The 21146-nt window shown below is 38.1% G+C and overlaps 1 protein-coding gene across 2 annotated transcripts in view; it reads right to left on the bottom strand.

Annotated features, from left to right (window-relative positions):
- B3GNTL1 (UDP-GlcNAc:betaGal beta-1,3-N-acetylglucosaminyltransferase like 1) overlaps positions 1 to 21146 on the bottom strand; it is a 161352-nt gene that overhangs the window by 45004 nt on the left and 95202 nt on the right. For both annotated transcript variants that reach the window (XR_014025583.1, XM_081320974.1), the window contains exon 8: positions 13530 to 13654. Coding sequence is in view for 1 of the 2 variants with exons in the window: in XM_081320974.1 (XP_081177100.1) it covers positions 13530 to 13654 (125 nt within the window). In the remaining variant the exon portion in view is untranslated. The remainder of the gene's footprint in view (positions 1 to 13529; positions 13655 to 21146) is intronic.

Consider the following 21146-nt stretch of genomic DNA (forward strand, 5'->3'; position numbering starts at 1 on the left):
CTCTTATGTCCCTACATTATAAAACTGAAGCTTGTCCAGGATTATGAAATAGGGTCTCTACTGGAAGTATCTGTAAGAAATGGAAAAGACAGTATTTCTATCACCATAAGAGCAACAAAGACATGCCTAAGCTAGCTTACTTACTCTTGTCAAGATTCTTTGATTCTTAACAGAAATTTCCTCGTTGTTTAAAATTTAGTTCTGCCTTAACAAAAGATTGTGGCTTTTGCCAAACTTCTTGATGTGGGAAAATGGGAATTGGGACAAGACCAAGTAATCAAATTGTTTGACTGTTCACCTACAATAAAATTTGTGTAGTAGTCTCCTCTCCAGAGACAAAAGTCTAATTATTATACTATTGGCTAGCCAAGCTTATTAAAAATTATTTCTTAGTAATTCACCTCTATTTAGTTCTCATTATTATCTGTTCAAGTGAATATCTGAATAGTACTTTTAAGGAACAATCTGCACCAAGCACTACTACTGCAGGCAAAAAGCAGCTGGAGAAAGCAGCACAGACTAATAAAAAAGGTCTTCTCCCTGTGCCACAGTCATAATCAGCATGAGAGCTGCCAGGGATAGCTTGTTATCATGAAAATATAGCCTACATTCTGATTAGATTGTAAACTCAATGTTCCCATAGAGAGTAGTTTGGCCCTTAAGGAATTGGGTTCCTGTACTGAAGCCTAAATGAGCTGAGGTAAGGAAGAAAATATGTATCTAAATTTACATTCTGGGTCTCACATGCTCTTTTCCGCAAGGGTTAAGCCAGAAAGTCTGCACCAAGAAGCTTTCTTTATCTTGGGAATATTTTTGTAGCTTCAGGTTGTGTCATAAGGACAAACAGTGGGTGGATCTTCGGTGCATGCAGAGAAGTGTGTGACTGAGCCTTCAGGCTAATTACATGATAATTACAGATGTGAGTTCTGTGAAAACCTGTAATGACTGCATCTTAATGTTACTAATATTGGTAAAATATGTAGCTTAAGGAGCGTCAAATGATCTGGGGCTTTCCCCTTAGGGTTTCCGGTTCACCTAGGTTGTCTTGTACACTGAGAGCTGTTCCCAGGCCAGTAGCTGGGATTCCTGCCTTGGGGGATAAGGGAATGCCATTTTCCCAGACTCCCAGAGCCAACACAGGTGCAAGGAACTGCAGCAACTTGCAAGCAGCAATTAAGGAACTGTTCGAAATAATATGAAACTAAAAGCAGTTCTTAAAAAGTTACATAAACCACCTCCAGAGAAGATTCTCACTGGTTAATTTCAATTTTCACACGAATTTCTTAGCTAGAAGCAACATCAGTGTGTTATGAGGACCAGTTGGGAGTGCCAAACTGGGGTTCCACAGCTCATAATCCTGATGAAAAATAACTTTTGTTGTTGTTGTTGTTGTTGTTAGCTGCGAAGTCGTGTCCGACCCATCGCGACCCTATGGACAATGTTCCTCCAGGCCTTCCTGTCCTCTACCATCTTCTGGAGTCCATTTAAGCTCACGCCTACAGCTTCAGTGACTCCATCCAGCCACCTCATTCTCTGTCGTCCCCTTCTTCTATTGCCCTCGATCTTTCCCAGCATTAGGCTCTTCTCCAGTGAGTCCTTCCTTCTCATTAGGTGGCCAAAGTATTTGAGTTTTAGCTTCAGGATCTGGCCTTCTAAAGAGCAGTCAGGGTTTATCTCCTCTAGGACTGACCGGTTTGATCGCCTTGCAGTCCAAGGGACTCGCAGGAGTCTTCTCCAGCACCATAGTTCAAAGGCCTCAATTCTTTGGCGCTCAGCCTTTCTTATGGTCCAACTTTCACTGCCATACATTGCAACTGGGAAGACCATAGCCTTGACTATACGCACTTTTGTTGACAGGGTGATGTCTCTGCTTTTTAGTGTGCTGTCTAGATTTGCCATGGCTTTCCTCCCCAGGAGCAAGCGTCTTTTAATTTCTTGGCTACAGTCCCCATCTGCAGTGATCTTGGAGCCCAGGAAAATAAAATCTGTCACTACCTCCATTTCTTCCCCATCTATTTGCCAGGAATTGAGAGGGCCAGATGCCATGATCTTGGTTTTCTTAATGTTAAGTTTCAACCCAAGTTTTGCACTCTCCTTCTTCACCCGCAACAAGAGGCTCTTTAGTTCTTCTTCACTTTCTGCCATTAGAGTGGTATCATCTGCGTATCTTAGGTTGTTGATATTTCTTCCGGCAATCTTAATTCCAACTTTTGATTCATCTAGCCCTGCCTTTCTCATGATGTGCTCTGCATATAAGTTAAATAGGCAGGGTGACAGTATACAGCCTTGCCGGACTCCTTTCCCAATTTTGAACCAATCAGTGGTTCCGTGTCCAGTTCTCACTGTTGCTTCTTGACCCGCATATAGGTTTCTCAAGAGACAAATAAGATGGTCTGGTACTCCCATCTCTTTAAGAACTTGCCACAGTTTGTTATGATCCACACAATCAAAGGCTTTAGCATAGTCAATGAAGCAGAAGTAGATGTTTTTCTGGAACTCCCTAGCTTTCTCCATGATCCAGCGTATGTTGGCAATTTGATCTCTAGTTCCTCTGCCTCTTCGAAATCCTGCCTGTACTTCTGGTAGTTCTCGATCCACATACTGCTGAAGTCTAGCTTGTAGGATTTTAAGCATGACTTTACTAGCATGAGAAATGAGTGCAATGGTGCGATAGTTTGAACATTCTTTGGCACTGCCTTTCTTTGGAATTGGAATGTAAACTGATCTTTTCCAATCCTGTGGCCACTGTTGAGTTTTCCAAATTTGCTGGCAAATTGAGTGTAGCACTTTTACTGCACTGTCTTTTAAGATTTTGAATAGCTCAGCTGGAATACTGTCACCTCCACTAGCTTTGTTGTTGCTCAGCTTTTCTAAGGCCCACTTCACTTCACATTCTAGGATGTCTGGCTCGAGGTCAGTGACCAACTCATTGTGATTATCTGGGACATTAAGCTCATTCTTGTATAGTTCTTCTGTGTAATTTTGCCACCTCTTCTTAATCTCTTCTGCCTCTGTTAGGTCCCTGCCATTTTGGTCCTTTATCATGCCCATTTTTGCATTAAACGTTCCCTTCATCTCTCCAATTTTCTTGAAAAGATCTCTGGTCCTCCCTATTCTATTGTTTTCTTCTATTTCTTTGCACTGTTCATTTAAGAAGGCATTCTTATCTCTTCTAGCTATTCTCTGGAATTCTGCATTCAATTGGGCATATCTATGTTTTTCTCCCTTGCCTTTTGCTTCCCTCCTTTCCTCAGCTATTTGCAAAGCTTCCTCAGACAGCCATTTTGCTTTCTTGCATTTCTTTTTCTTTGGGATGGTTTTGGTTGCTACCTGTTGTACAATGTCGCGAACCTCTGTCCATAGTTCTTCAGGCACTCTGTCTATCAGATCTAATTCCTTAAATCTATTTGTCACCTCTACTGTATATTCAACAGGGATATGATTTAATTCATACCTGAGTGGCCTAGTGCTTTTCCCTACTTTCTTCAGTTTAAGCTTAAACTTTGCAAGGAGAAGCTCATGATCTGAGCCACAGTCAGCTCCTGGTCTTGTTTTTACTGACTGTATAGAGCTTCTCCATCTTTGGCTGCAGAGCATATAGTCAATCTGATTTCTGTGTTGACCGTCTGGTGATGTCCATGTGTAGAGCCGTCTCTTGGGTTGTTGGAAAAGAGTGTTTGCTATGACCATCGTATTCTCTTGACAAAATTCTATCAGCCTGTGCCCTGCTTCATTTTGTACTCCAAGGCCAAACTTGCCTGTTATTCCGGTTATCTTTTGGCTTCCTACTTTAGCATTCCAATCCCCCATGATGATAAGGACATCATTTTTTGGTGTTAGTTCTTTTTTTTTTTTTATTGAAAAGTTTTAAAATACAGTTTTCCATTAGAAAAAAAAAAAAAAAAAAAAAAAAACCCTTCCCCCTCCCTCTACCCCCCCTACCTCCCCCCAACGTCCCTCCCTCCCCTCCTCCCTCCACCCCCCCTCCCCCCCCGACTTCCCAGAGCTAAATACAAGGTATATGTATGTAAAAAAGCAATCATAAACTACCATATACTAAAGACTATAGATTCTAAAATCCATCACTCTCTAGCTTATATAGGATAAAACACACCTTAACCATAATAAATGTATATAAAAAAAAAACTAGCATAAAAGAAAGAAAAAGAAACGAAAGAAGACTCATTCGAATGCTACATAAAACTTCTTAACCCTATACTTGTTCTGGATAAACTCAATCCATTTTCTCCATTCCATAATATAACGTTCTTGCGAATGATCTTTCAAATAGGCTGAAATCTTCGCCATCTCTGCCAGGTCGGAAACCTTTAAAGTCCATTCTTCTATAGTCGGCAGTACCTCTTTCTTCCAATATTGACCTATCAAAAGTCTTGCTGCCGTAACTAAGTTCAACATCAGCTTAGAGTCCACAACTGTAGCGTCAACAATTATTCCCAACAAAAAAAATTGCGGACAAAACTTTATCCTCCGTTTAAAAATCTTCTGCATATTCCACCAGACTTTTATCCAAAAAGCCTTAACCTTCTTACATGTCCACCATATATGAAAATATGTTGCATCTTCATCACCACATCTCCAACATTTAGGCTGGTATTTCGGATACATACTTGCAAGCTTTTTGGGATCTAAATGCCATCTATAAAACATTTTGTAAAAGTTCTCTCTTAAATTTTGAGCTTGAGTAAATTTTACATTCCTCACCCAAATCTTCTCCCAGGTGTCCATTGTAATAACTTCCTGAATGTTTTGGGCCCATTTTATCATGCAATCTTTAACAAGCTCCGTTTCTGAATCAATCTCCAGCAATGCAAGATATATCCGTTTAATATGTGCTGGTCCCTGGTTTCTAATTTGCTTTATCAAATTTTCATCAGTCATTATAAATCCATTTTTCTGGTCTTCTTTCCACCTGGCCCGTAACTGAATATATTGAAACCAAGTTTGGACAACCTTCTCTTCTCGCAACAGGCTATATGCTTTCAAGCACCAAATATTCCTTTCCAAACTTAAAATCTCCTTGTACATAGTCACATCATGTTTAAAGCCAGCATGTATATTTTCTATTGCGTGTTTTGGAATTGCCCACAATGGTATCTTGCTGCTTAACTTATGTCTATACTTCTTCCAAACTCTCAGCAATGCCTGTCTTAAAATATGCATCCTGAACACAATATCTACCTTCTTATCATACAACAAATATGCATGCCAGCCAAACAACAGATCATGGCCCTCAAGATTTAATAACCTCAATTGCGTCAAATTAATCCAATCGCTTATTCCTACTAATGCAGCAGCTTCATAATATAATTTCAAATTGGGCAGCTTAAGGCCACCTCTCTCACGAGTATCCTGCATAATCTTAAGTTTAACTCGTGGCTTTTTCCCTGCCCAGACAAATTTATTGATACCACGCTGCCATTCCTCCAAATTAGAATCTTTCTTAAGAATCGGTATCATTTGAAATAAAAATAAAAATTTGGGCAGGACATTCATTTTCACTGCTGCAATCCGTCCCAACAAAGACAATTGCAATTTTTGGTGTTAGTTCTATAAGGTGCTGTAGGGCTTCATAGAACTGGTCAATTTCATCCTCTTCAGCACTGGTGGTTGGGGCATAGACTTGGACTACTGTGATATTGAATGGTTTGCCTTGGATTCGAACTGAGATCATTCTGTCATTTTGAGGATTGTATCCCAGTATTGCTTTTCCTACTCTTTTATTGACTATGAAGGCTACTCCATTTCTTCTGAGGGATTCTTGCCCGCAGTAGTATACCTGGTGGTCATCTGAATTAAATTCACCCATTCCTGTCCATTTTAGTTCGCTGATACCTAAGATGTCGATGTTCAGTCTTGTCATCTCTTGTTTGACCACGTCCAGCTTTCCTTGATTCATGGATCTTACATTCCAGGTTCCTATGGAGAAAAAATCTTTACAGCATCGGACTTTCCTTTCACCACCAGACACATCCACAGCTGAGCGTCCTTTCGGCTTTGGCCCAGTCGCTTCATTCTTTCTGGCGCTACTAGTACTAGCCCTCTGCTCTTCCCCAGTAGCATATTGGACGCCTTCCGACCTGAGGGGCTCATCTTCCAGCGTCATATCGTTTTGCCTTTTGGTACTGTCCATAGGGTTTTCATGGCAAAGATACTGGAGTGGGTTGCCATTTCCTTCTCCAGTGGATCACGTTTTGTCAGAACTCTCGGCTATGACCTGTCCGTCTTGGGTGGCCCTGCACGGCATAGCTCATAGCTTCATTGAATTACGCAAGCCCCTTCGCCACGACAAGGCAGTAATCCATGAAGGGGAAAATAACTTTAAATTGTACTAAAAGGATAAAATTTCTTCGCAAGCCCCTGAAATTCTTGTATTGTTTTCTAACCAGTCAGATCAGAACACACTTTTATTATATTTGTTGGTTTATTATACTGACTTTTTGTAGTGAAATCACATCAAAATTAAAAATATGAATATGATCCCCCATCCCACTTTATAAATGGTACTGGAAAAATAAGGGCATATGCCCCATCAAACCGTCTTACTAACAAAATACTCAAAAGCAGTTGGGAATGGAATGCAAAGAAAGGGAATTAAATCTTCTCTTGTGATTACTAATCAAATAAAAACTCTCCATTGATAATCCAAACTCTACCTTGGCACCAACCTAATTTTAAGGTACAAGCACTCCAATTAAAAACCTAGAAAAAGATGGTTATATTTTAATAAATATATTCCAGAATCAAAGTTTTCTTAATTATGTTGTTTAGACTATTTAGAAAACCTATAACAAGTTTCAAACGTTTCAAATTTAAATTTCTCCTCCAATAAATACCAGCATTGATATACAATGCGGAAAACACAATTATACGTTTATTTTTAATTCATGGCTTTAATTCCTCAGCATGTAACAACTTACTAATAAAATAACCACAGCTGTAGGAAAGGAAAAGAAGGTTCAGAAAAGGCCCTACAATTATTATTGTAATGATAATATATATTATGCATAAATATAGATATTTAGACAATTATACAGATAAAATATAATGTAATATACATTATAATGGTAATAATGGAGAGTCAGTTTGTCTAGTGGTTAAAACACCAGGCCAGAAAACAGGACACTGAGTTCTAGTCCCATCTTGGACATGAAAGTCAACTTGTGACTTTGGGTCAGTCACCCTTTGTCTGCTTAACCCATCTCACAAGGCTGTTCTTTTGTGGAAAATAGAAGCAGGAGTATTTATGAAAAATAATAAAGATGGACTATAAATTTTACAAAAACTAGATTTATCTGAAAACAATAAAATGCCAGTCTATTTATTGTGCTTGGTGACCCTCAAAGTCCAAATATGTTGTTGGGTAGGCTAAAATATATTTTCAATATTACTACGTGACAATATTAAAATATTTGTAAGCAGGCAGCAAAATTTATGATTGCGTTGTTTCCATTAATTATATCCATACTACTTTAGTTAGATTCTATTGTAGGCGGTAAGGTCTGCCCCTCCTAGTGTTGCTGCTGGATACTGGCTGCCCATCAGGGCGGTGCTGAGCTGAACACAGACCAAACCAACATCAGGTCCAGGTGACAAGCCGGTCGGTCTGTTTTTTGTCGCAACCAATGGATCTACAGCTATCTCTGTCAAAATACAGGCATGACCCGGATGCTGCATTTGATCGTGCAAGATGGCATTCAACGATCTGAAAAGCGGGCCCTGTACCTGTGGGAATAACACTAGGACACAGGTAGGCAACCTTGGCTCTTTTATGACTCATGGACTTCAACTGCCAAAATTCCTGAGCCAGCCATGCCAAGGTTGCCTACCCCTGCACTAGGAAGATGATGAATGCGTTAGATTCTGTCATCACAAATGCAGCTTAACAGGATATCCTTAAGCCTCTAGCACAGGAGATTACAAAAGAGAGGCTTTTTCCTTCTTCACATATCCTTTTTGCCTTTCATTAATCTATTCTGTAGGAGAAATTAATCATGGGAATTCCCAGAGGGGCAAAAACAATAATTTATTCCTACATTTAAATGTTGCAAATGTATAAAACGTAACTCCCAAACTAGCCAATCAGTCATTAATTTCTTTTCCTCTTGCAATGGGAATTGCAAACTCAGATAAATACTACTAGATTAATAAATTAGATAAATTTAAATGTGTGGCATGTTGGCTCTGACAAAGTATGATTAGAACACTGATAACTTAGGCTGATTGCTATCTTTGCTAAAAATATTAGATGGTGCGCCTTTTTTCAAACAATCTATATTCTTTAGTAATTGTCATCAAGATTAATTTCTGACGATGCATGTACTAAAAGACAGATTGTTTAAATATGATTTCAGAGGACTACAATACCTAAATTTCAATCTTAAATCATATATTCCAAATAATTGATTTCAAGTAATATGTTTCTCTTTCAAATTCCAAATATTACCTAAATTAGCCAAATCAGTTTTACCTTTATTTAGGGTACTTGCACAGGTGTCACTGTTGGAGGTAAATGATTTCAAATGAGTACTATCAATAAAAGAAATTAGCTGAACATTAGCTATGTGAATCTGCCTTCAAAGACAAAAGCAGAGCACTTCAGCACCACACCTATTATGAAATCCGAAAATTCCTGTACAAGGTTGCCTTCAGGCATCTGTAAGGATTTCTAGGGAAAACTGCTTGCCTATAGATATAAATGGACATAATTCAAATAACTGAGTCAAGTGCAGTAAAGCTCCATACTGTTCTTTTTTAAAAAAAGCATTATTAAAAGTTAAAATTAAAAATAGTAAAACTAATACAAACTTAAAAAAAGAAAAGGAAAAGAAAAAAAAAGTGCAGACAAGAAAACAATAGAAAGGAAATTTGAAAGAAAGAAAGAAAAAAATAATATGGTAAAGAATATAAAGAAATGAATTCTCCATCACAAGTATAAACAATTTAGTAAATTGTCATTTCTCTTAAAATACAACAAATAATCTCTTCTTTCCATATTTTATGCAAGCATTCTAAATAAATCTATTGGGAGAGAATTACCGTATTTTTCGGACCATAAGACGCACCTGACCATAAGACGCACCCAGTTTTTAGAGCAGGAAAACAAGAAAAAAAATATTCTGAACCAAATAGTATCAGTATACTAAAACAGGGCTTTTCAACCTTTTCATCCATTGTACCACTTTTAGGACAAGACAATGTCCAAGTACCACCAGTTGCCCAGCAAGGTGTCAAAAACTTGACACACACACCCCCAAAAGGAAAAAAAATGATAAAGTACAGGTAGTCCTCGACTTACGATTTACTTAGTGACTGTTCAAAGTTACGATGGCACTGAAAAAAGCGACTTATGACCATTTTTCACACTTATGACCATTGCAGCATCCCCAGGGTCATGTGATTTACATTCGGATGCTTGGCAATCGATTCATATTTATGATGGTCACATTGTTCCAGGGTCATGTGATCGCCTTTTGCAACCTTCTGACAAGCAAAGTTAGTGGGGAAACCAGATTCACTTAACAATCATGTTACTAATTTAATTTCTCTCTCTCCTTCTCTTTTTCTCCCTCTCTTCCCCCTCCCTCTTTCTTTCTCTCTCCCTTTCTCTCCCTCTCCTTCTCTATTTTTCTCTTTCCCTCTATTTCTCCCTCTTTCTCTCCCTCTATTTCCCTCCCTTTCTCTCTCCCTCTTTCTCTCCCTCTCTATTTTTCTCTTTCCCTCTATTTCTCCCTCTCTCTCCCTTTCTCTCTCCCTCTTTCCCTCTCCCTTTCTCTCTCTCCCTCTATTTCTCTCCCTTTCTTTCTCCTTCTCTCTCTCTCCCTCTCTCCCTCCCTTTCTCCTCTCTCTCTCTTTCTCTCCCTCCCTATTTCTTTTTCCTTCTCTCTCTCCCTATCTTTCTCTCTCTCTCTCTTTCTCTTACTCTCTCTCCCTCCCTCTCCCATTGTCTCTTCCTTCCTTCCTTCCTTCCTTCCTTCCTTCCTTCCTTCCTTCCTTCCTTCCTTCCTTCCTTCCTTCCTTCCTTCCTTCCTTCCTTCTCTCCCTCTTTGTCCTTCCCTCTCTGTGTTAGAGCAGTACCCACGGAGGCGGCCCTGCAGCCCGGCTTTCTCTTGCAGAAAGCAAGCTGAAACGGAGCGAGGGAGATTGCCAGGAATGCGATCTCGCGCGGTTTCAGTTTCCCTTGCTACAAGAGAAAGCAGGCTGAAACAGAGCGAGGGAGATTGCAGCAGTGCGAGATCGCGTTCCTGGCAATCTCTCTCGCTTGGTTTCAGCCTGCTTTCTCTTGTAGCAAGGGAAGCTGAAACCAAGCGAGGGAGATTGCAGGAGTGCGAGATCGGCGTTTCTCAGCACGTGCCGATTTGTGCTCCTGGCAATCTCCCTTGCTTTCCACTTGCGGAGGTTGGGGCTGGCCATACGGATCACCTTAGGACCATAAGACGCACCCTCATTTTCCCCCTCACTTTTGGGGGGGAAAAGTGCGTCTTATGGTCCGAAAAATACGGTACTTTAAACATTTTGGGGCTAAAATGGTCAAAAAGGGAAATGCCCTCCTTGCTTTCAAGCAAACCACTAATTCTAAAACAGAGACAAACTTTATCAGAGCAAACAGCCAGTGATTCTGTCCAGCCTTTTTGACCAGCCTTTTTCAATTGAACTATTACTAGGCAAACCTAGTAATGATTCCAGCTTCCACCCTTCAATTATTATGAATCCTGACTTATAAGAGAATGAAGACTGTGAATGTTAATGCATTTTTGAAATTTGTTCAGGTCAGACAGAGAAAGTTTAGGTGATACCCTCAAATTCTATCTCCCAATGGTGGGACAAAAAGTATCAGTGAGGTATTAAAAATAACCAGTCAACCACAAGAAAGAACTAATGCCATGATCTACAGTCTCTACCAGATGTTTTTTTTTTGCTCAAAACAGCAGCTCAGCTTTCTGACTTCTTACCCTGTGTTTGCTAATGTACATCATTGTAGACCAGTCAGTCCTTCCAATTCTGTGGAGATACCTTTTCTGTTTTTTGGGGTTTTTTTTAGATATCTGAAAGCTAGATATATGAACCTTGGCTCAATTAGGCATCTGAGATTCATGGGCGTAACCCTCTATATAATTAGACCTCTAGATGAGCTTCCTGATCTAGTAGATTAGTATGAGTGTTTCCCTCACAGGCTTGTTATGAGGGGAAGAGAATGCTATTCTATATGTTACTACTATCTCCTGAGAAAAGGTAGGATACAAATCTAGCAAATAAATACAATTCATAGGCCACTGACCAATACAAAGAATAATTTTATCCTGAAATTAATGACTCAGTGGAAATACTCAATGGAAATAAGGTAAAGGTAAAGGTTTCCCCCACACATGCGTGCTAGTTGTTTCCAACTCTAGGGGCCAGTGCTCATCTCCGTTTCAAAGCCGAAGAGCCAGCACTTGTCCGAGGACATCTCCGTGGTCATGTGGCCGGCATAACTAGACGCCAAAGGTGCACGGAACGCTGTTACCTTCCCACTGTAGTGGTCCCTATTTTTCTACTTGCATTTTTACGTGCTTTCGAACTGCTAGGTTGGCAGAAGCTGGGACGAGTAACAGGCGCTCATTCTGTTACGCGGCACTCGGGATTCGACCCACCAAACTGCCGACCTTCTGATCGACAAGCTCAGCGTCCTAACCCACTGAGCCACCGCGTCCCTTCAATGGAAATACAACAGCTTTAAACAGGCATCAGTCAACACAGTGGTGAAAAGAGCACATAATCATTTGTTTTACGTTTCACAGTCTTTTTTTTTGTTATCAAAGAACAACAGGACATGTAGATATAATTGGGACTGGGGTTCTGAAAATCTGAGAAACCTAAAAGTCTCTGCACAGACCTGTCTTGGCCCTTTTCATTATCGGAACCCAGTTAGGAAGAGGGAACAAGCTGAATCACAGTGTGGCTTTTTCATACACTATTCCCCCCACACACACACACAATTAGAAGGAAAAAGTAAAAGTTTCTCAGATAGAATAAAGACTTCAATAAAAGGCATGACTTAATACTTAATACTTGCCATGCTAGTGTTCCTTTCAGGTCAAGGGCTCCATCCCTGAAATGTGTACAATTGTCATCTTATGTAATTAGACTTGAATGTTTCAAGAATTGTATTACTAACACAGAATAATCAATATTCAATATTTTTGCCTTACATTGGGGAAATATTTTTCCCCAAAATTGAAATATGTTATTCATTTCAGAGCTGATAAACATGGAAGGGAACAAGGGAAAGAGGGGGAGAAATAAATAAATAATGGAAGCTTTGTATTTGTCTGTGGACAGAACCCATCTGAAATTGCTTTGTGCCATTTTCACATTCTACAAGTATGCTGTAATCCAGGGGTCTGTGCCATACTGTCTTGTAAAATGGACTTAACAGCTTGATGCTAATTCATAACAAATCCATTTCCAATAAAACATTTTTTCCCACAGAAGGAAAAATTGTCTTCCAAATAGTTTGAAATATCATTAGAAAAGGTTGCAAAAATTCTAACAATCATATGACGTACTGAACAATATGATGCCATTTAAGTTGTAATAGGAAGCCATATTTTTGCTTTCCTCTCTATGTATCTTCCTTGTGGTGATCAAACTATTTCTAGTAAATATTTTCATTGTTTGTTACATTTTACAAAGTTATCTCAGTAAATAACATATGGATACAAAGAACCACCAAAAAATATCACTGATACTGGACAACAGGTGTTGGGCCAAAATTCATATTTCTAATGTGCAAAATTACATATCACATGTATTGCTCATCACCTTTGAAACTAAACAGATTATATACACTTTTACAGATATTTACTATGCAATAGATGCAATAGTTTCTGTGTACAAAAGCATCTATGTATAATGGCTCACATTTAATGAGTCTATACTTAACACGGGCTAAAAATGTAGATGAGTGAAGGGGAAACCTTTTTGTTAAAACTCTCAGCAAATGACAGAAGCATTTAAAATATGTCTACATTTTGGCTAAAATTTGGAACTTTAGTTTTGGAATCTCCATAAACTCTACAAGGATTCAGTAGGAATCTCCCGGGACTGCTTGTCTTTCCTTGGGAACTGACAGATACCATTTCATGGAGATTACGTGAGGTCAACAATTCAAGGCTAACTCACTGCTTGATTCCTCCTCTCTGCCTGCTGGGTGGTTCCAATACTTATAAAATAGACAACTAAAATGATTAAAGCTAGAAAGTAATCAGTTGAAACATGTTCATAGGATCGAATCATAGCTGCATTCATATAAGATATGAAGTTATAAGATAATGTGTTGTAAAAATTCATCTAACATAGACCTAAAAATAATTTGACATAACAGCTGTTGAGCATCGGGCAACTTACAAGTTTAAAAAATTATTGTAACTTTACAAGCAAATTATCCAAAGAAATGCCTCTACTGTTAGGAGATAAACCTATAAACCCTACTTAATACTCTAAGGCATTTGATACAAATCATGACTTACTCTAAAACTGCACTAGTGGCTGCCTGTGCATGGTAACGATAGAGGAGGAGACACTGGTCAACTCGAAACACTTCACCACCTTTTCGAAGATGTTCATAAAAGAAGAGCAGATCCTCCGGTGTTCCCTGCAATAGACCATACTTTGTTCAAACCAAAAGAAGTTGATACAATAAACTATTAACTTCAAACACTTATAGCAATGTAAGTCTAATATAACATATTAGAACCTATGAATACATTTATGTACTGGATCTTCAGAAATATTTTCTATAGCTAACCTGTAGTAAAGGCGATGAGAAAAATTCAAACTACTGGAAATATTTGGAAAAACATTTGATTTCCGTTTGATTTTTAACAAAAAAAAACATTTTCATTTTGAAGCAGACAATTTGTTTAATTAATTGTTTTCTAATCATTATGTTATTTCAACAACTGCCTTTTTTGGTTTCCAATCACATGAAGATTCAGTGCTAAAAATGACCATTGTAGTTAAAAAAAAACACCACCTACTTCATTTCCTTATATTTGAAAAGGCATGTCATTTGTTAAACCCTCAATAGTTCTTTGTACATCTTATATAATTAAGGGCAGAAATACATTTTTTGTACAAAGAAAGCAAATTATATAGCCCAATGTCTATAAACTTCATTTAAAGATATTGGTTATGCGGAAATATGGAAATTGCAGTCTTGTGTTCCAAACAAGATGATTCTCATAGCAGAAGATTAATTGTAACTGAATCTAGAAAGATGAACTCCACCAAAATTTAGTTTGGGGATAGGGAAATCAGCTAAGTTCATTTCATCTTTCTATTACCACTCTAACTGTGAGCATAAGAGAAGAAAGAGCTGAATCAGATCCAACCTTATCTCATGTTAGCCACAATATGGAAGAATGTGCCAGGTATGCAAAAAGAATTTGGTGTTATTTGTATGCTGAGCAGGGAATTTGAAATGAAGGAAGAAGAGTAGATTAGGAAAGCTGACTGACAAAGAAATTTACTACATCAATGTTTTTAATCAGATTATTTGTGTTTTTTTAATCCAGCTTTTCTCCAAACTAGCACCTTTCAGATATAGTTTCCATGATCACTTCAGTATGTGAGTTGAAATGTCAATAAGTAACTATGTGTACCAGCTTTCTTCATATCAGGCACATAATTTTAAAATCCTATTCTCAAATTATGTCCATTATTTCATATAAATGAAAATAATCGATAACTTCTGTTTGAATATAGCAACAGTATAGTCATGTGAGGAACTAGAGATCAAATTGCCAACATACGCTGGATCATGGAGAAAGCTAGAGAGTTCCAGAAAAACATCTACTTCTGCTTCATTGACTATGCTAAAGCCTTTGATTGTGTGGATCATAACAAACTGGGGCAAGTTCTTAAAGAGATGGGCGTTCCAGACCATCTTATTTGTCTCTTGAGAAACCTATATGTGGGCCAAGAAGCAACAGTGAGAACTGGACACGGAACCACTGATTGGTTCAAAATTGGGAAAGGAGTCCAGCAAGGCTGTATACTGTCGCCCTGCCTATTTAACTTATATGCAGAGCACATCATGAGAAAGGCAGGGCTAGATGAATCAAAAGTTGGAATTAAGATTGCCGGAAGAAATATCAACAACCTAAGATATTTATTTATTTATTTATTTATTTATTACATTTATATACCGCCCTTTCCCAAAGGACTCAGGGCGGTTTACAGGGTGATTAAAAAACAAAGATACAAAAGTTAAAAACAAATTAAATATACAGATGATACCACTCTAATGGCAGAAAGTGAGGAAGAACTAAAGAGCCTCTTGTTGTGGGTGAAGAAGGAGAGTGCAAAACTTGGGTTGAAACTTAACATTAAGAAAACCAAGATCATGGCATCCGGCCCTCTCAATTCCTGGCAAATAGATGGGGAAGAAATGGAGGTAGTGACATATTTTATTTTCCTGGGCTCCAAAATCACTGCAGATGGGGACTGCAGCCAAGAAATTAAAAGACACTTGCTCCTCAGGAGGAAAACCATGGCAAATCTAGACAGTACACTAAAAAGCAGACATCACCCTGTCAACAAAAGTGCGTATAGTCAAGGCTATGGTCTTCCCAGTTGCAATGTATGGCAGGACCATAAAAAAGGCTGAGCGCCAAAGAATTTAGGCCTTTGAACTATGGTGCTGGAGAAGACTCCTGCAAGTCCCTTGGACTGCAAGGCGATCAAACCGGTCAGTCCTACAGGAGATCAACCCTGACTGCTCTTTAGAAGGCCAGATCCTAAAACTAAAACTCAAATATTTTGGCTACCTAATGAGAAGGAAGGACTCACTGGAGAAGAGCCTAATGCTGGAAAAGATTGAGGGCAATAGAAGAAGGGGACGACAGAGAATGAGGTGGCTGGATGGAGTCACTGAAGCAGTAGGCGTGAGCTTAAATGGACTCCAGAAGATGGTAGAGGACAGGAAGGCCTGGAGGAACGTTGTCCATAGGGTTGCGATGGGTCGGACACAACTTCACAGCTAACAACAAATAGTCATGTGATAATGTAATACAATCATATAATCCTCAAAACGTTCTCAAGATATTGTTCATTTTTAAACCTACTCTATTACCAAGCTGTCATGAGACAATGCTATGTAAACAAATTTGGCTTATAGAGAAGACATTAAGATTAGTGGTATCACAATGGAAATAAATCATAAAACCAACATATATGTTAGGTAGCTAAAAATAATGGGCAGAATATGCTATTTATTTAGAATTTAGAATAGAATAGAGCTGGAAGGGACCTTGGAGGTCTTCTAGTCTAGCCCCCTGCTCAAGCAGTAGAACCTATACTGTCTCAGACAGGTGAATGTCTACTCTCTTCTTTAAAATCTCTAGGTAAGGTAAATCTTCCCGGGGTAAGCTGTTCCACTGATTGATTGTCCTCATTGTCAGGAAGTTTCTCCTTATTTCCAGGTTGCTTCTCTCTTTGATCAGTTTCCAACCATTGTTTCTCATCCTTCCCTCTGGTGCTCTGGTGAACAACCTGGCCCCCTCTGCCTTGTGGCAGTCCCTCAGATACTGGAACACTGCTATCATGTCTCCCCTATTTTTTCTTTCCTTTAGACTTGCCAAACCCAAGTCCTGTAGCTGTTTATTGTATGTTTTAGTCTCCAGGCCTTTGATCACCTTAGTTGCTCTTCTCTGATTTTTTAACAAACTCTCAACATCTTTTTTGTGATATGGTGACCAAAATTGGCTGCAGTATTCTGGGTGTGGTCTTACTAGGGTTTTATAAAGTGGTAATAATACTTCATGTGATCTTGATTCTATGCCTCTGTTTATACAACCCAGGATTATATTAGCTTTTTTGGTTGCTGCTGCACACTGCTGGATCATAGTCAATGATCATCCACTAGAACTCCAAGGTCCCTCTCACATTTACTGTTTTTAAGCCAGGTCTCGCCCAATCTGTATTTGTACCTTTGTTTTTTCCTGCCTAAACTTAAGACTTTGCTTTTCTCCACATCGAAACTCATTTTGTTGGATAGGGCCCATTGTTCAAGTTTGTCAACATCTTTTTGGATCCTGAGTTTGTCTTCTGGGGTGTTGGCTATTCCTGGCAGTTTGGTGTCATCTGAAATTTGATGAGTTCCCCTTCAATTCCCTCATCTAAGTCATTAATAAAGATATTGAAGAGTACTTGGCCTAAGACAGAACCTTGTGGTACCCTACTGCTTACTTCTCTCCATGTAGATGTAGTGCCACTGAGGACTACTCGATGAGTACAGTTTTCCAGCCAGCTACAGATCCATCTAGTGGTGATGCTGTCTATTCCACCTTTTCCTAACTTACCAAGGAGTAGATTGTGGTCTACCTTGTCAAATGCCTTACTAAAATCTAAGTATACTACGTCCACTGTGTTTCACTGGTCTACCAGTTTGGTCATTTTATTGAAGAATGAGATAAGATTCATTTGGCATGATCTGTTTTTAACAAACCCATGTTGGTTACTAGTTATGACTTTGTTTGCTTCTAGTTGTTCACATTTGTTTTTTGATTATCTTTTCTAGGATCTTCCCAGGTATTGATGTTAAGCTGATTGGTCTGTAGTTTCCTGGGTCCGTTTTTTCCCTTTCTTGAAGATGGGGACATCAGCCCTTTTCCAATCCTCAGGTACTTCCCCGGTGCTCCAGGATTTATGATTCTGAGATAATATCAGTCAGCTCTTTCAGAACTCTGGGACGTAATCTGTCAGGTCCCGGTGATTTATATTCATCAAGGTTGGATAGGTGTTTTCTTACCATTTTCTTGCTTATTTTAATTTTTGTTTCTAGTATGTCTTTTGCAGTGGGTTTTTTGGTATGTTGGGCTATAGTTTGCTTTTGTGTGAAGACTGATGCAAAGTATGAGTTAAGCAGCTCTACTTTCTCCCTGTTGCATGTAATTTCCTTGCCATCTTTTCTCTTTAATGGGGCTACAGTTTCCTTGACTTTTTTCTTTTTGTCAATATGTTGGAAGAAACTTTTTTATTGTTCTTGATTTCTGTTGCAAGTCTTTGTTCGTTCTGAGCCTTTGCTTTCCTGACTTCATCTTTGTATGTTCTGGCTGTCTGCTGATAATCGGCCTTAGTTATGTGCCCCTCTTTCCATTTTTTGTATTTGTCCTTTTTGTCTTTCAGTTTGTTTGTGCAGCCATGCTAGTTTCTTCTTGGATTTCTTGTTTTTCTTTCTCAATGGTATTGTGCTGGTCTGGGCTTTTGTGATTGCATTTTTCAGGGTTTCCCATGCTTCTTGGGTTGTTTTCCCCTTTAGGATTTTCATTTATGGGATCTTTCCTAGGTTCTCTCTGAGTTTGTTAAAGTCAGCTCTTTTGAAGTTTAAGACATTGGTTTGATTGTTTTCTATTGCTAGTGTTTGCATTATATTATATTCCAGTGTGACATGGTCACTTTCAACCAAGGCAATTTTGATTCCCTCTATCACTTCTTCTCTATTTATAAGGATTAAGTCCAGTATAGCTTCACATCTAGTTTCTTCCTCCACCTTTTGGGTGACAAAGTTGTCAGCTAGGTTGGTTAGGAATCTGTTTTGATCTCCCACTCACTGCAGAGTTTGTCTCCCAGTTGATAACTGGATAGTTGAAGTCTCCCATTACTGCTGTGGTATGCTTGCTACATGCATTTGTTAACTGGCTGGCAAAGAATTCATCTATTTCTTCTGATTGGTTGGTGGCCTGTAATATACAACTATGGTAATGTCATTTTTTTTCTTTTATAGTGACCCATATACATTCTGGAAATATTTTATCTTTGATCATGTGCATTTTTGGAGATATGTAGTGTTCTCTTACATATAGTGCAACTTCCCCTCCTCTTTTTGTAGACCTGTTTCTTTTGAACAATTTGTATCCATACATCAGTCCATTCCATTCATGGGTTTCATCCCACCAGGTTTCTGTTATGCCAACTATGTCACACCCTCCCTCGTGTACTATTGCTTCTAGTTCAGCCTGTTTGTTCCCCAAGCTTTAAGTATTTGTATATAAGCATTTAAGATTTTATAAATGCTTATTTTATAAGCATTTATATTAGAGTTTCAGAAGGAGATAGAAAGCACAACATTCTGTTTTGTTGAATTCTCAGTTGTACAAACTACTTTTGCATTGTAAAGTGTTTCATAATAGTCTAAAGAATATTTAATTTACAAATTGCTGCTTAACTTTGTTTCTCCACTTCATTCTTCATATTTTACAGTATGTTTTATTTTTATTGCCCACAAGTAAGCAACTCTAGGATCCTTTCCAGCTAAAGAGTAAAGTTAAATTATTTTAAATGAACAGTATTGAAATAAAATTCAACAGTATAATATGTTGTATTTTCTTTGATTTTAAGTATTCTATAATGAAGACAAAATAATTACATCAAATGACCAAGTCTTTTCTTCAGTCTTTAGTACATGGGACTTTAGTTTTGGATAGATAGATTTATGCTCAATACAGAAAAAAGTAAAAAATGATTCAAATTATTTAAAAGAACCTCCCACCATGAAACTGACACAGTAACAACATAGCTTGAAATTTTTATAATTTTTGAAACTCAATTCTAACTAGTTTTTGCATTCCAAAACCTTTTGGGTAAATATTTAAAGGATCTGTAAAGTATTATTAAACTAAACTAAACTTAAACATTCAGTTCCACCTTTACCTTAGTGTTCATATTTGCCAAGAGGCAAAGGCAGAAGCAAGGAAAATTGGAAAACTTAACATGACTTAATTTAAACTCAAAGAAACAGCTTAATTTGAATAATTAATTGTATAATTGTATAAAGCAGGCCTATTGTCCAGCTTTTTATCATTCAAGGGTCTTCTTGGCTTATTAACCTGGGAATACTTCACCACTGATGATTTGGTAATATCCCTTCTTGAAAGTCTTCATGATTCAGGTGCATGATTCTCTCTGAGACCTAATATTAAGATATTATTCTGAGTGCATGTAATAGATAAACAACTAGTAAGTATGAAAGGACATATAAGAATTGGTTTCTATAGGAGCCTCAGATACCACAGATGCAACACTATTGATTGAAAAAGTCTGCTTATTTTTTGCCATTGGGTAGGAAGAACTGTGTAATGACTCAGCTGCAGCTTTCCATTAGCCTCTGCAATATTTTGATGCCGAAAAGAAGTGTCTAACATAGGTTTCTATCAGGTGTACTAATAAGGATATTAAAGAATTTAGCAGAGAATAATGAATACTTGCAGTGGGAATGTGAAAAACAACATAACCCTCAGAAAAAGAAAACACCTATTTTTTCAACCTACATTCTAGTGAGATTTATTTTTCCCTTGTGCTCAACATTGTGGTTATGCTATGTCAATGGCAAAATTTAACCAGGCTTCTGTTCTTCATGTCATGCTCCAAGTTAAGTGAAGTTAACCCACCTGGTTCTAATTACACAGCAGCCTGCTGCCCAAGTTTTTGTGTGTGTCGATGTATGTGTGTATGTTGCCACATGCGTATTTGTAGAATTTATTACACCATATACCATTCCCAGTGCTTACATATTTCCCCACTCCAACTACTACTTTCACTAGATTCCATAATTAAGAATACTGCAATTTAAATGTACTGTGATTTATTTCGGCACCAATGTATGGAAGTGTTACTTTAAAATATGTATACATTTCCATGCCAAAATGGAAAGGGGCCCACTTCAAATAAAAAGGGTTACAAATTAGAAAAGCATGGTTACTATAATAAGGAAACAAAGAACAGTTTGGTAGTTATGTCTTCATAAACCAAAAAATGTATATTGTACTGCTACTGATATCTTAACTGTGGTAAGGATAAACACTTATTCAGAAAGAAGCATATCTCTTTAAAGCAAGTTTGACCCAAAGAACATTTACTGAGAAAATGTGCTCATTGGGAGCTATAGCAGAATACAAAGCACATTAAATTGGACTGATAGAATTAAAAATATCAGCCTAATACTGATTTTTAGAACAAGTCACAATCCCTTTTATGCAGAATGCTCAAAAACACCATTACAATCAAGGAACACAGGTAAAGGGATATGTGTACCTGAACAGTTATCACCATAATACTCAAATATTTGCAACTTGAATTCCTTATCT

This window comes from Vipera berus (genome assembly GCF_964194415.1).
Source record: "Vipera berus genome assembly, chromosome: 2".
NCBI lineage: Eukaryota > Metazoa > Chordata > Lepidosauria > Squamata > Viperidae > Vipera > Vipera berus.